Source organism: Talpa occidentalis, unplaced genomic scaffold (genome assembly GCF_014898055.3).
Source record: "Talpa occidentalis isolate TD23 unplaced genomic scaffold, MPIMG_talOcc4v2.1 talOcc4.4, whole genome shotgun sequence".
Lineage (NCBI taxonomy): Eukaryota > Metazoa > Chordata > Mammalia > Eulipotyphla > Talpidae > Talpa > Talpa occidentalis.
The window spans coordinates 101,628,796-101,644,508 of NW_023604295.1; the positions used below are offsets into that span (position 1 = coordinate 101,628,796).

Here is a 15,713-nt window from a genome sequence, read left to right on the forward strand (position 1 = left end):
TGTTCTTCGGCTTATAGATATATTAGTTCTATCTCTACCTCTGTCCTCACATAGCCATCTTCTTCCTGTGTGAAACTGTCTACATTTTTCCCGTCTTACTAGGATATCAGTGATTGGTGTTAAGGTTCACCCTCATTCAGTATCATCTCATCCTAACTTGATTATATATGCAAAGACCCTATTTCCAAACCAGGTCACACTCACAGGCACTGAGGTTCTGATTTCAATATATCCTTTTTGGAGGAATACAATTCGACTGGAAGTGGGCCCTTGCAGGGCTAATACACAGTGGTTTACCAGCTTGTGCATCCTCTTTCTGACAGCTGCCAAATCAGCGATCCTGTGAACATACTAGGTACTTTCTGGCATTTTTGGTTCAGATCAGACTATTTCCTCTTCTGGAAAACTCTCAGCCTCTGAGACCTCATAACTTTATCCATTTATCCATCCATCTATCCATCCAGCCACCCACCCACTCATGCATCCATCCTATAAACAGTTACTAAGTACACTTTATGTGCCCCATTTCACCACTTACTTCACATCTAATCCATCTGACAATCCACTCCATCCCCCTCTCTCACCTCAGCTGAAAGTGATCTCTCTCTTTTCTAAGCTTATGGCTCCAAACTTTTATTTATTAAGCCCCTAATCAGGAAATGAGCCTATATCTTAGTGAATGATTTACAGATATGACTGCCAATCAACATATTAAATATAATAAAATTTAATTTCCTTCTCCAGGAGAGGTACTTGCCTCTTGCCAGAAATCAATGATCCTTGATTGATTGGTTCATTGACTCTTGACTGACTCTCATTGGCCTCCAGTTGAAAAGGGGAAGTCTGGCTACCACCCTCTGCTAGCACCCTCTGGGCCCCTCCGCTCAGCCCTCTGTCCTTCCCAGGGCTCCCAGTCAGTGTGAACACTGCTGCTGGGCTCCTATTCCTGGCCCTTGCACTGTTCCCATAGAGGTGGGAGCTTCTGTGAACCCTCTTGCGCTGCTCACACAGTCCCCACACTTGAGTGCCAACTCACCCCACTTGCCGTTTCTCTCAGCATCTCCATTGGCTTTTCTATAGCAGAGTTGCTTCCCTCCTCTGTGCTTGAGCACACCCCAGTGCCCTCGTCTCCTACACTATTCTTCCCTGAGGAAGCAGGTCTGTGTCCAGCTGTTGGGATAGTCCCCATGAGGCCCTGCCCACTCTTCCCCTAATGAATGCTTTTCCATCTTGGGTTTCAGCCCAGGGACCTTCCCCAGGATCCCGTGATACATGCTTGATATATGCTTTGCCACAGCACCTAACAATAGTCATCACCTCATTAACTGCATAAGTCATTATTTAATGTCTATCTTTTTGCCAGGAAAGAAATGCAAGGAGCTCAGGAGCTATTGGTTCTGTGAACTGCTGTGTTTTACACGTACTAGGTGCTCAATAAGTAAGTGTTGGCTAGGAGGATGGCTGCTGGTGGCATTGCATTCCACAGGATGACAGGCATGGGGACGGGCACATGCCTGGTCCCACACCAGGCTCAGGACAGAAAGAAACTTGACCCAGATCTTGCTTCAGTCCCAGCTTGTTTCAGCCAGCTCAGGTGCTGAAATCCCATCCTGATCCCACTCATGCTAATAATACATTGGCCTTACCAATAATAATTATGCTGAGTTTTTTTCAAAAGGGCATTTCAGTCAGGGCCTGCTATCCCTAACTGAGCATCTGGTGACAAAGTGACCCAGAGAGAGATATCAGAGAAAGGCGGCAGCAGAGTGCCTAAAGTGGAATTATTTGAGCGGTGGAGCATGGGGTAGAGTGGCATTTGAATTATCCCTTCCTCAGCTTAATTAATGCTACAGAAGAATGTCCAGGGGACCAGGACTGGGTTTTATTCTGACTGCAATTAAAGGGTCCCCCCACACCTTTTCCTTGCTTGTCTTCATTCCTCTCCACTTTTCCATCTACCCAAGAGATAGCCTATTACCCAAGCCCAATGATTGAAAGAAGAGCGAGAAATCATAATTTGAACACGGACTCCTGAGGGAAGTCACTGTTCAGGCAGGGAGGAGAATGATGGCTTAAATGTAAAAACCACCAGGAACTCCAGGGAGACAAAAAGCCAGCAAACCTCTCTCTTTCGGAAGGACGAAGGTCCTCACCTGTGAGAAACCTGTCAGTCAGAGGATCAACTCAGTCAGTAGCACCTTCTTAAGGTGGGGTGACCAAGTATAAATGGGAGCAAACAAAGGGAGTCTTTTTCCTGAAGGCTTACAGGAAGAATTCTCTTTGCAATAACTTTCTTCTTTTTTTGAATCTTTTAAGTATTAAAATATTATAAGACAAAAATAATGTAAAACAGAGTACTATACCAGTTGAATTCACTTCTCAATAGAAGGAAAAATCCAAGCCATTACCCTGTATCCACTGGGAAGGCTTGTGTCTGTGCGTGGCTGGGAGGCCTGGCTGCAGCTGTGTTTCTCTGCATGTCTCTGACTGTGAGTCTTGTATCCAGGACTAGGAATCTGGCTGAATACGACCAAGAGAACCACTCACCACAGGCTTTGGGGATAGTTCACAGGCCCTTCCTGTGCTCACCACCCACTCCCCTGACCACCCTGTCATCCATGAGGGTTTGCACCATGGCTGGTTCCGGTGGGATGGTCTGGGCAGCCTGAACAGGGAGACTCCTGAGCAACTAGATCCACCCCAGTCCCCTCTGGTTTCAGGGAATGGTGATGGCTGGTCTGCCTCTGCTCTGGGTTGTGTCTAAGCAAAGGTGGTCCCCGGCTGTGGCACCCACTTCTGTGCAGGCTGGGCTCAGGATGTGGCATGAGAAAGGGGGAGGGCTTCTCTGTCTGAGACTTTGACCCCCTTCACATCTCATCTGTGGCTCTCTCTTTGAAAGATTCCAAGCAAGTTCACTGAAGAGAAAAGAATTTTCCATTCCAGTAGTGTGCGAGCCCTTTAGTTCCCCTGAAGTAGCCTCTTTCTTTCATCAGTTATTTACTTATAAAAGCTGGGAGTTAAAGAAAACATAATGCAAGAAACCCTCCCTGAGTTCAGCCAATTTGCTAGGTAGCACTAATGACTATAACAATAAAAATGTTAATGATTGGCTAAAAGCCCTAGATATAAGAGGGGTATATGTTTCTGATGTGATGTCATAGAAGAACCTCAAGACTGAAGGTGCTAATTCTCTGATCTATGCCCAAGTCCTTCATACCAACTCCAGGATTTCAGGGTTGATTTAATCAGCTTTTGCTTCACTTTTCTTTTTTCTCCAAAAGAGCTGATGGCTGGTGGAGGGGTTCAAACTTTGGCAAATAGGTAGTTGAAGAGCCAAAGTGGCAGGATCAGAAGGAGGTTCCCAAGACCTGGCTGTAGCTGCTGGCTTGGGGCCCTGTGGTAGGGACGCCTACCCATACTGTGTCCTCCCCATCTCCTCAGGCAGATGAGAAGCTGGTGCAGAGACACAGGGGCTCCAAACCATGCAGACATGGCACCAAGTCTGGCCCTGGACCCACACAGGGCTGCAAGGGGCAGCTTTAGTCAGACAGAATGTGCACTCAGTGTCACATTTACTTTGTTATTTGCAAAATAAGGCAATTGACATTTCTTGCAAGCCATATTTGTGAAGCAAGTCTTTGCTTTCTAAAATGGTTTCAATGGGGTGGTTCTCCATGGGTGCTCCAGGACCAGTGGAGTGAGCACTGTCTGGGTACTTATGTGAAATGCACACTTTGAGGTGCAACTCAGACCTGAAAATCAAAAAATCTGGGGTGGAGGTGGGGAATCTGTGCTTCACCAACCCTCCAGGGGATTCAGGTACACAATGAAGTATGAGAACCTCAGGTCTCAAGGGACACATAATTGCAGTTGCCTTTTCTCCTGCTCTCTCCTAAGAAGTTTTCTTCTAAATTCTCTCATGGTGATCTTGTCACAAGGGCCCTCAATTTTCCTTTATGAATACCAGCCATTCCTGCACTTCTGAAGATGCTCTGCCTTATTGTTTTCTGTTTTGAAATGACTAGGAATAGGGAAAGTTACAGGATCTTTTTTGCCAATTAACCTTGAAAATATACACCTGAGTGTGCCTGCCATGGGATGGGGGTGCTAACAGCTGGAAAGCACTCCCATCAGCACCCACAAACATCACTTGGCCTGTGCCATGGCAGGGCTTGGATTAGGGAATGTTTCCAGCTTATCACAAGGGGGGTCTCACATATAGATGAGGAGACCTAAAGCCATATTTAAGGAGCACAGCTTTAATCCAAAGCCTGCGTACTTCTTGTCATCAAGGAAGTATTTTGCCATACCAGAGTGGGAGAGAATTATGGAAAAGGTCTTTTTACCTTTTTGAAAACCCACATTGCTGCAGACAAGACTCAAAGGGTAGCATCATACCATAAAATCACAGTCAAATGTTTTGCTAAGAGAAGGCCCTACAAATTTTGGCACATAATCAGTCATGGTTGGAATGGATGCTCTCTCCCAGAAACACAGTGAAGGTGGAAACTACAGCTGAGCTATTAATTCATGGGAGCAATGAGACAGGTATTCTGCTTCCATTGTGACTGAGATGACTAAGTTAATCACAGGGGGACAAGAAACTCTGCAGAACATGAGGGGCAGAAGGTTAGGAATGAACCACAGGGCCAGGTGCTTGCAGATCACCCTCAGGGAGAAGGTTGTCCCTGGAGAAGAATGAAGCCTCCATGCCTAGGAATCCAGAATGCTGCAGGGCCTGAGTCTGAGGCAGATGGGACAGGTTGTCCAGGAAATGGAACAGCTGAAAGGTCCCTGAGTCTGTGTAGACAGTCATGTGGGAGATAAGGGGCTGCAACATGAGAGAAAGAGCTGGCAAAGTGACATGGTCAAGGAAAGACCAGGTCAGAGCTGGCAAATAGCTTGACAAGATGGTCCCTGCGTCTCTCCAGCCAAGAGAAGCAGATGCCCCCCAAAACAGCTGTGTTTGAGGTTCACAGAGTGGGATTTTGTGTGGCAAAGGACATCAGCAGATGTTAGAAGAGAGAAAGCAAGGAGGAAAAATTGGGGGGACTTGGAAGGGAGTCTCAGAAGCAGCAGAGACACAGGGTATGGGAGGAGGCAGGGACTGAAGACAAGAGGAAGAAGTAAAGGAGAAGCAGGAGGAGCAAAGGGGAAGGGGCTGAGGGAGATCAGAGAAGCCTTGAAGACGGAATGCAGTTCATGATAAAACAGGAAGGCCTGCAGGGAGTAGGGCTGGGGAAAGGCACAGAGCAAGGCCAGAGACTTCTTAGACAGATAGCCTGGGGCTGTAAAGGATGGGAAAGTTGACACTGCTTTAGCAGAAGGATTCTGGTTGAATACTAAGAAGGAAATATTTTGCTCACAAAGGGACTGGATGGGGTCTCTTTCTACTGATCAGAAGAGAAAGCAAGCTATGCTGGACTAGGGCTCTTGCCTTACACATCAGAAAGCTACCAGGAATCCAGAGGAGATTTATAGGATTCTGTTGGGACTCTGTCTACCAGTATGAGATGATAGAAGGTGAAGATCAGTTTTGTGAATGTGTATGTGAGCACACATGCAGAGAGTTAATCAAAGATGTGGTGCTTTTCTTCAGATGCAGGTGCATTCCCCCCCCCCCCTTGATAATATGAGACAGTACCAGTAATAACCAAACTGGGGCCTGAGAGGTCAAACATTGGAGACTGGTATGCCACAGAGATGGTATTATAGACTGAATGCTGTATCCTCCCAAAATTCATATATCAAAGTCCTAACCACCAAGGTGATGGTATTTGGAGGTAGGTCTCTGGGAAGCCACTGGGTTTAGACAAGGTCATGAGGGTGGGGCACCCATGATGGGATTAGTGCCCATATAGGAAGAAGAGGAGTGACCAGAGTTCTCCCTCTCTCCCTCCCCCACTAGTCTCTCTCTCCTTTCTCTCTTGTCTTCTCCCTCCTTACCACTTCTCCTTATCACTGGTTCTTTCCCATATGAGCACATAGTGAGAAGGCAGCCATTTGCAAGCAAGGAACAGAGCTGTCAGTGGGATCTAAATCTGTTTGCACCTTGCTCTTGGACTTCCCAGCCTCCAAAACTGTGAAAAGCAAATGTCTATTGTTTAAACCACCTAGTCTATGGTATTTTTCATAGCTGCCTGAGCAAACTAATTTGAATGCTGATAACAGTATTCAGAAATGTACCAAAAAAATAAATTGTACAAGTAGCATCCTCTCTGGTGGCTCAAGGGGTTAAGTCTCAGCACTATGAAGGTATCTGCAGCACGAGTTCTATCCCCAGCCAGGGAACTAACCTACATGGCGCAGCAGACCTCTCCTGTCTTGCCTGCTGCTCCCCTCAGCAGTTTCAGTAGATCTGCCTGTTCTGCACCCTGCGCTGTCTCTGGTGAATCCTCTCACCCTCTGTACCTCTGGCCTGTACACCAGTTCCCGTATGCATAAAGAAATAAATCTTTTTTCAAAAAAATGTACAAGTAGTAAGTGCTCAGTCCCACTCTTTTATCTGTCCCTCTTAAAAGATGGGAATTTTAGGAGCAGTTCAACATTCTTCCCGAGTTCAGCAGGTTTATTTCAATCATAAGAAAGCACAAAAGAACAAATTCTGTCTGTTCATTATTCCAGGAGCCTGGTGGGAAGGAAATGCTCCTGGGGCTAGAAATAGCAATTTAAAACTGAGAAAGAAAACCTGGGGAAAAGTATAGTGGAGAATTAAGACAGAATGAGAGATGAAGGCTGAGGGTCTAGTAGGAAAACTAGAAAACTTTAATAGCTATTAATAAGGTCTTCACTTAAAAAGTAAAACAAGACGTATTAGAAGATGATGATGTCAAAAAGATCCTGGAAGAACTGCATGAAATTGGGTGAAGATGAAGAAAACTCATAGGGACTGCTTTGTGGGATTGCTGATTTAAGGATAAAAGCTGAAGCTTCCACTTCTGATATGGAGGAGTATACTTCTAATAAATGGGCTTTTCAGAACATAACAACATAATACAAGAGAAAAAGAAAGTAAGGGGAAAAGAAGAAAGAAAAGAAAGAAAAATGATCTGAAGTTTCCAGAAACTGAACAGCAGGAAGTGCAATTTTGTTCCCAAGGGTATCATCTGCAGTCTCTTATGGTTTAAACAACTGAAAAACCCACCCATCTTTCTGGTTGAGGAGCCAAAGGAAAGAGTCCAGGATAATCAGGACTGCTGATTTTCTGGGACAATCCCTGGAAACAAGAGAGTCAGGGAAAAGAGATCCTAAATTCTGTGTATAAACTCTTCCAATTCTCTGGCTGATCCTTGAACCATTCATGTATGAGACAGACTGAAAGCCACAGGCACTGATACCTGAGCTGTTACCCATTGCAGACAAGGCCAAGTGCAGGTTGAATCTGACCAACTTAAATTCCTGCTAATCAATACATTAACAATCTTTGGATCAGTGTAACAGAATCTAGAATCCCTATATCATAACATTCAATATATATATAATCCAAAACCACTACAAATATAAAGAGACAGGAAAATATGATCCATTTTCATGGGGAAAAAGATACTAACCCAGCATAACCCAGACTTTAAAGTGGATATTGTAACTATGCTCAATAAGGTAAACAAAAAATGCTCATGATGAATAAAATGATGACATCTCAGCTGACAGATAGAAAGTATAAAGAAAAATATAATAGGGATCGTAGAGCTAAAATTACAATATGTTTTTAAAAAAGTCACTGAAAGGATTTTTTTTAAGAAGATTTATTTATTTATTTGTACAAGCACTGGGCACAGTCAAAGTGCGGGAAGGTGAGAGAATTCACCAGAGCCAGAGCAGGGAGCAGAACAGGCAGAAGGACCGAAGTACACTGCTGAGAGGAGCAGCGGGCAGCAGGAGAGGTCTGCGCGCCCTGTGGGACCCTCGCCCAGCAGCCAGGGATTGAACCTGCGCTGCAGAGGCTGTGGGGCAGCTTCGCAACCCAGCGCTCAACCACTGTGCCACTGGGGAGGCCCTAAAAGGATTTTTTTTAGCAGATCAAAGATGTCAACTGAAAGAATTTATGAACTTAAAGATAGATCTGAGGAAGAGAAAATAGGGAAAGTAATAAACAGAATCTAAGGAGTCTGTGGGACAATTTCACAAGTTCTACATATAGGTGTCTATAGTCCCAGGAGAGAAAAAGGAACAGGAAATAATAATGGAAGAATTTTGGTGAAAACTTTCCAAATAATAGTGAAAACATAAATTTACAGATTTAAGAAATCTAGAGAATTTCAAATGGGATAAATTTGCGTGCGCGTGTGTGTGTGTGTGTGTGTGTGTGTGTGTGTGTGTAGGGGTGAGGTATTCACATGTACACGATAATCAAGCTAAAAACCAAAAATAGTGAGAAAACCTTGAAACTACCAGAGAAAAACCACACACATATATACACGCAGGCACTCACACCCACCCAAAGCCCCCATACACTGTAGATAGATAGATAGAATGACAGATAGACAGAGATGAACAATGATTGAAATAACTATGGGACTTCTCATTGGAAGCCTTGGCAACCAGAAGACAATGAAACATCTTTCAAGTGCTAAAAGAAAAAAGAACAAACCCAAAAACATGGAATTGTATATCCAGCAAAAATGTCCTTCAGAAATTAACGCAAAATACTGACCTTTTTTCTGATATAGGAAAACTAAGATCATTCATTCCCAGAAGCCCTGCACTACAAAAAATTCTAAAGGGAATTCTTTAGATGAAGGAATGGCATTGGAAGGAAACTTGGCCCTTGAAGCATGAAAGAGAAATGACAACACTTTTGAGTTACCATAAAACATTTTCCCTCTTATATTTTCAAAACACATAGATTGTTTAAATACAAGATTGTAAGATAGTATTGTAGGACTTTTAATGTATGTATCATTAACACATGACAATTATAACATAAAGGGCAACAAAGGTGGGCTGGTAAATGGACTTATATTTTTTGATTACTTATGTTGATTACTTATATTTGATTACTTATATTTTTTGTTTCTATAATTTATTTAAAGTGGTACAATATCAGCACTAAGTAGACTGTGAATTTTTAAAATTATATATATGAATTCTAGAGTCACCTGAAAAAAACCTGAAGAAGAGATCTGAAAAATCCATAGATAAAGTTAATATGCCCAACTCTGCTTGAAGATGGAGTGGGAGAAATGTAATATCACCTGCCCTCTGTGTGCATCACTCATAGGTCAGCAGAGCTAGTAGACAATGAGAGCTAACTTGGAATCTAAAGACACTCCTCTGCTAGGCCTTTTGGAGGAAAAAGTAAAGATCAAGAAACAGGTTTCTTGGACACGCTAAGTGACAAATGTTGGGCAGGAGTCTGGCACACTGTTGGGCTGGAGAGGGAGCTGTGGTGTCCTGAGCACTAGACTCAGGGCTTGGTTTCCTACATTGAAGGCTAAAGTGGCTCTAACAAGCCATCTGGCCATAAATAGCTCATCTGACCACTCTGGGCTACAGACTGGACCTCTGCAGAGTGAAAAAGTAAGATTTCCAGCAAATTTTTAGTAATCGCCTTTTTGGAGCACAGGGACAACTGGGCATCCACACCTTCTACTTTATACACATCTCTATTGGCAAATGTTTGGCTCCTTCAAGCTCAAACTGAGGCCATTTTTCCTCTCAATCCTTTACCAAGTCAAGAACGTTTACACCCACTGTTTTGATTCCTGTCTTTATGCCAATGACTCTTAAATAGACATTTTCATTTGGACTTCACTTCTGTGCTCCAAACCCATACATCAAACTGCCTATTCAGCAGCTCTACTTAGATATCTTACCAATGCAGAAAAATCAACATGTTCTAAACAAATGTCTTTCAAAATTGTGTAGATATCAGACTACCCTGGGAAAACTTGGTAACAAAACTACAGACTCTATGAATCTGTGCATCTGTGCTCCTGATCAGCTCTCCAAATAAATCTGATACTCACCAAACTTTGAGAAAAACTATTTCAAATTGAATTCACAATTTATCCTCAATCCTTCCATTCCTCTACCTAGTTCCTCCAGGATCCTCACTCTCAGAAAATGCACTATCATCCATCCAGAGATACAGATCAGCTGCTGGGTGTCATCCTTATCTCTTCTACCCTCATCCCTAAGTTCTTTCCATGTTCAATCATGGAAACAACCTTCCCCACAACCTCCCGATATTTCTTCTTAATTCTACTGTTGGTTTTCCCACCATTCCTTCCCTCTGCAGGCAGTGTGATTTTTTTTTTTGTAAAGTATGTTTTATTTTGAGTCAGTTTCAAATTTCTGGAAAAGTTGCAAGAGTAGGGGGGCCTCCCTGGTGGCACAAGGGGTTAAGATGCAACCTATGAAGCTATCTGCAGCCACTTAGTATGAGTTCCCTGGCCAGGGAGTTACCCACATGGTGCAGCAGACTTCCCCTGACTCACCACTACTCCCCTCAGCAGTGTATTTCAGTCAGTCTGCCTGTTCTGTTCCCCACTTTGTCTCTGGCGAATCCTCTCACCCCGCCCACACCTCTGGCCTGTATCCCAGTTCTTGTATGCATAAATAAATAAATCTTTAAAAAAAAGTTGCAAGAATACTACATAGAATGTCTCTACATTACTCACCCAGATACCCCATGGCAATTGTCAAAGACTGTCCCAGAAGTGCCTTGATTGACCCATTACCATGCCTCTCTAACCCATTCCATCTGTAGCAGTTGCCCAGTCTCTTTGACTTTCATGACCACAGCATTTTGGAAAAGCACACTACCAGGCATTTAATTGCACATAATTTTTGTTAGTTTAATGTTTGCTCAGGATAAGACCTAGTTTATACATTTTAACAAAGTACCTAAAATGCTATATTTTTATTTTTTCTATTTTTTTTTGTAACCTATCAAATGCAACACAATGTCTACTTGTCCTGTTATTGGTGTGAACATTAATCACTAGATTCAGATGGTGTTTGCTTAAGTTTCATTCTTGTGTTGGCATAATTATTTATTCACCTGGACAGAAGCAGGGTAACAAAGACATCTACACATGTTCAGAAACAAATTCTAGAATAAACTTGTTGTCTATTAACAAGAGAATGAGTAAATTAATAAATAACAAAATACTGCCATAAATAAGGACACAAACTATAGCTTCACACAACAATATGAATTAACCTCCCAAACAGAAGGCTAAAAAAACAACAGCCAGGGCATGTACGGTATGATTCCACTTATGTGGAGTTTGACAACAGGCAAGACAAACCTGTGGTTGAAAAAACAATCAAAACAGTGTTTGCTTCTGGGTGTGGGGTGGGGTGAGAACTAACTGGGAGGGACATGAGGGAACTTCCTGTGTGATGACAAAGTTCTGCATCTTGGTAAGTGTTTGGAGATACACTTGTATGCATTTTACTGAAACTGTAAATGCATACTTAAGACTTAACACATTTCCTTACGTGCAAATTTTGCTTATCAAAAAAATAACTATAAACAAGCATTTAATGCTAGTTAAAAACATGTATGCAAAGTGTTTAGGGGCAACATGTAATGATGTCTTCCATTTATCTAGAATACATCAACAGAATAGGATGGAGTGATAAAAGAGAGGATGAATAGTTATATGATAAAGAAAACACAGCAAGAAACTAGAACTTAGGTAGTGAGTATATGACTGTCCTCTGTAAACTTCTATTAAATTCTCTGTAGACTTAAAAATTTTTCAAAACAAAATCTTGGGAAAAATTCAAGTGTACAAAATATTGAAATATAGAACAAAGCCCCCAATTAAATAGCATTTTATAAATTGGGGGTTAAGAGAACTTTTAAAACAAAAGTCCCCAAATCCAAGATTAGCAGAAAATTTTATTTTTGACTACATAAGTACTAAACACTTTTGGAATCCAAAAGATATAAAAGACAATATTTAAAAAAAAAAAAGATGGGGAGGGGTCATGAATTTTATCATATATGGCAGACAAATGGCTAATGTCCCTAATATGAAAAGAAATTCCTTAAAAATTTCTAAGAAACCAATAACCCAACAGAAAAATAAGCAGACATGTATAGATAATTAACAGAAGAGGAAATGAATCCCAGTAACTGTGAAAAGACATTAATATCTCTAGCAGTCAGTTGAAAATGCAAATTAAAACAAAATGAAGTATCATTTTTCATTTTTGGATTAGCAAAGTTTTAAAGATTGATCACCTCCAGAGTGTAAATGTTTACAGGCTTTTGGAAAAGCAACCTGGCAATAAGAATGCCCACAAGGAATCACAAGAGCCAGAGTAATAGGCATAGTATCACCCACTTTTATAAAATAAAAATTTTCATATTTTGAACAGAGAGTAAAATGTGAAAGGAGACCATTCCATTTTTGAAATTGATGCTTCAGGGGTTGGTAAACTGTGGCCTAGGAGCCAAATCTGGTTGGTCATCAGGTTTTACTGCCCATAAACTAAGAATGGTGTTTATACCTCTTTAAAGGGTTACATTTTAAATGGCTATATAATTATCTACAAAATATCCTCTATTTTGCCTTTTGGCCAGGAAAGTCTAAAATATTTACTATATGACTTTTAAGGAAAAGTTTACCCAGCCTTGCTTCAGGGGAATTGTAGTTTGTTATTTATTCTTTTAATCTATTTCTCTGTATTGTTTTAACCACTTAATAATCATGTATTGATTTTTGCAAATTTAAAGAATATAGATAGGTAGGTAGGTAGGAAGGTCAATCACTCTCCCACCTCTTCCCAGCTTTGTTCTTCATTCACTATGCAAACCTAGGAGGAAAAAAATTTGCCCCCCACCACGCTGTGTGTCCTGTCCCTTTCCCTCCCCCTTCCTCTTTATTTATTTATTTATTTATTTATTTATTTATTTATACAAGCATTGGGTACAGTCAGAAGTGCGAGAGGGTGAGAGAATTCACCAGAGCCAGAGCGGGGAACAGAACAGGCAGAGTGACGAAGTACATTGCTGAGGGGAGCAGCGGGCGGTAGGAGAGGTCTGCGCGTCATGTGGGACCCTAGCCCAGCAGCCGAGGATCGAACTGGCACTGCAGAGGCTGCCGGCCAGCCTAGTGTTAACCGCTGCGCCACCAGGGGAGGCCCCTCCCCCTCCCTCTTATTCTTAGAGCCCTCAGTATATTTACCAGAGTCCACTAGTTTTTGAAAATGTTTTACTTTATCAAACTGTCTCTATGTAAATGCTATGTAAATCATCCCTTACTGTGCTGCACATAATTATCTCAAATTCCCTCCATTTTGTTGAAAATGGCTGTATTTCATCCTTTCTTATGGCTATATGATACCCAGTGGTGTGTGGCTCTACCATCTTCTTCATGCAATGGTCCACTGATGGACAGTTATGCTTTCTGAGTCCTAGCTATTGTAAATAATGTTGCTAGGAACACTGTGGAACAATTGGGTCTTTTTGTTGATGGTTTCATATTCTACGAATATATATTAAGGAGTTGCCAGGTTGTATGGGATTTGCATTTTTAATTTTTTTAAGGTAAGCCCAGTATCAATCACTTTGGGTGCTAATGATAGTAGATGCAAGTAGACAAAAGGCTAGGGGCTACTTATGAAGCTACTGTAACACGCCAGGTGAAAGGGAATGGTGCTTGCCAGTAGAGCGGGAAAGAAAGGATAGACTTTAATAGAACCTACAAAAATTGCTGCGGGATTGGAGCTGGCTGATGAGGCACAGAAATAAATCAGGGGTGATTCTTAGGTTTCAGCCATTCATTCAGTGTTACCACCACTGAGATGGAGAGACTGGAGAGGGCAAATCAAGAACTCTTGTTTTGGACCTTTTTCATGGGTTTGAAATAGAATTGTGTGAACTAGGTGAGTAGACACTGATGATTACTGCTGCTTGGACTGTGGAGATGAAAACTGGGCAGGAAATACAAATTTAAGAGTACACATCAAGTAGTTGGAACTTAAGGCTTTTGGGAAGTCATGGAGGGAAAAAAGAAGGGGATCAGGTCTGCTGGTGACACAATGCCCACCCAATAGGGGCTGAAGGCCCGAAGCAAACCTGGAGCTTGTGCTCTGCTCTCACGTCTGTCCAACTCTTTGGATCCCCCAAATCATCTCACTCAAAATGCCCCTTCGCATTGGCCGTGGAACACATGGCTACCGACTAGACGCTGCGCCTTTCTCACCACCTCTGCCCAAATGCTCACTCAGACAACTCACTGCCATTGTTTCTCCTGGGCGGATGGTCTCCCCACACCACTGGTCCAGTGGAGATGAGTTCAGATCCCAGTCCCTCCAGTGTACTGGTGATGGGTCCCCAGCCACATGCACCATCTTTACATGTGTGATGCTTTTACCTGAGAATATCAAAAAGGACTCACCAAGGAGCTGGTGTAGGTGGGGTCTGATGTGTCATCCTGGAGGTAGCGGGAAAGGCCAAAGTCAGACACCTTGCACACCAGGTTACTGTTGACCAGAATGTTCCTAGCAGCCAGGTCCCGGTGCACGTAGTTCATCTCAGCCAGGTACTTCATGCCCGCGGCGATGCCCCTCAGCATTCCCACCAGCTGGATCACCGTGAACTGTCCATCATTTTGCTGTAATAAGACACAAAGACACAGAGATCAAGACAGGCTACAGTGGTAAAACAGAAGCTTGGGTGCCGTGACTCTGATGCTTGTCAGCCTCTGTCAGCGCCTGGCCAAGCTGCTTGCTACACCCTCCTCCCTCCCCCACTCCCATGCTCATCCCTCACCTCGAACACTCTGCTCTCTTCTCCTTGCCAAGCCCTGTCAATTTCACCTCCAAATTACATCTCAAACCCATCCACTCCTCTCCATCTCCACTGCCACCGTTCTAACCAAGTCATTGTCATCCATCACTCGTAACGGCCTCTCTGCATCTCCCCCTCCCAGTCCATTCTCTCACAGCAGCTGGAGCCATCTATGAGAGACATAAATCAGGTCGTGTCACTCCCTGGCTTCAAGCTCCAATAGCCTCCCAATGCATTAGGGGGGAACTCCAAGCTCCTGAGCATGGCCTGGGAGACCCATGGGATCTGCTCCTGCCTCACTTCACAACACCACATTCCTCGCTCCTGTGCTAAACCCACAGGCTGGTGACCTTTCAACCCTTCCCCAAGCCAAGCTTTTCCTGTCTTAGGGGCTTTATATCATTCTCCCTGCTTTCCTTCCACAATCACCACCTACTTGCCCTCAGAGTTCTACTACCTCAGAGAGGATGTCTCTGTAACTGGTCCTCTCCCCCAGGTAGACTAAGCACTTTTTCACTACTGTCTCAGTGTGTGCATGACTGGGTATGTATGTATATGTGTTTGCTTGTCTGTCTCTGCTGTTTGACTCTAAGCTCTTTGAGGACACAGACCCTCTCTCTCATGTGGACATCACAGTGTTCCCGATGCCAAGAACTTTGATGTAGACACACACACAAAAAAATCTCAGTAATCATATATGAAGGATGACTAGTCCATGTTTCCTTCTTTTCAGAATTAAATGTCTAAGGTGCTTTTCTTGGGAACTACCAGGACTGTCAGTCTTGACTTGGGGGTAACCACCCCAATATCACAGGGATCGAGAATGCAGGAGGAGTGCACACACTGCCTGACACGGGACCCCTCCCAGTGTGTGGGAGCTGTTGCTGCTCTGCTGCATGCCAACCCTCAGTGCTGCCCTCACTCCAGTTGTTGGGGGCTCACAGTTTCTTGAGTGGATGCC

General features: G+C 43.2%; 1 protein-coding gene across 5 annotated transcripts in view; it reads right to left on the reverse strand.

Moving 5' to 3' along the window:
* The window catches only part of EPHB1 (EPH receptor B1), a 424,222-nt gene that overhangs the window by 35,608 nt on the left and 372,901 nt on the right, over nucleotides 1-15,713 (reverse strand). For all 5 annotated transcript variants that reach the window (XM_037525939.2, XM_054700814.1, XM_054700812.1 and 2 more), the window contains exon 12: nucleotides 14,361-14,576. In XM_037525939.2, coding sequence (XP_037381836.2) covers nucleotides 14,361-14,576 — 216 coding nt within the window. The remainder of the gene's footprint in view (nucleotides 1-14,360; nucleotides 14,577-15,713) is intronic.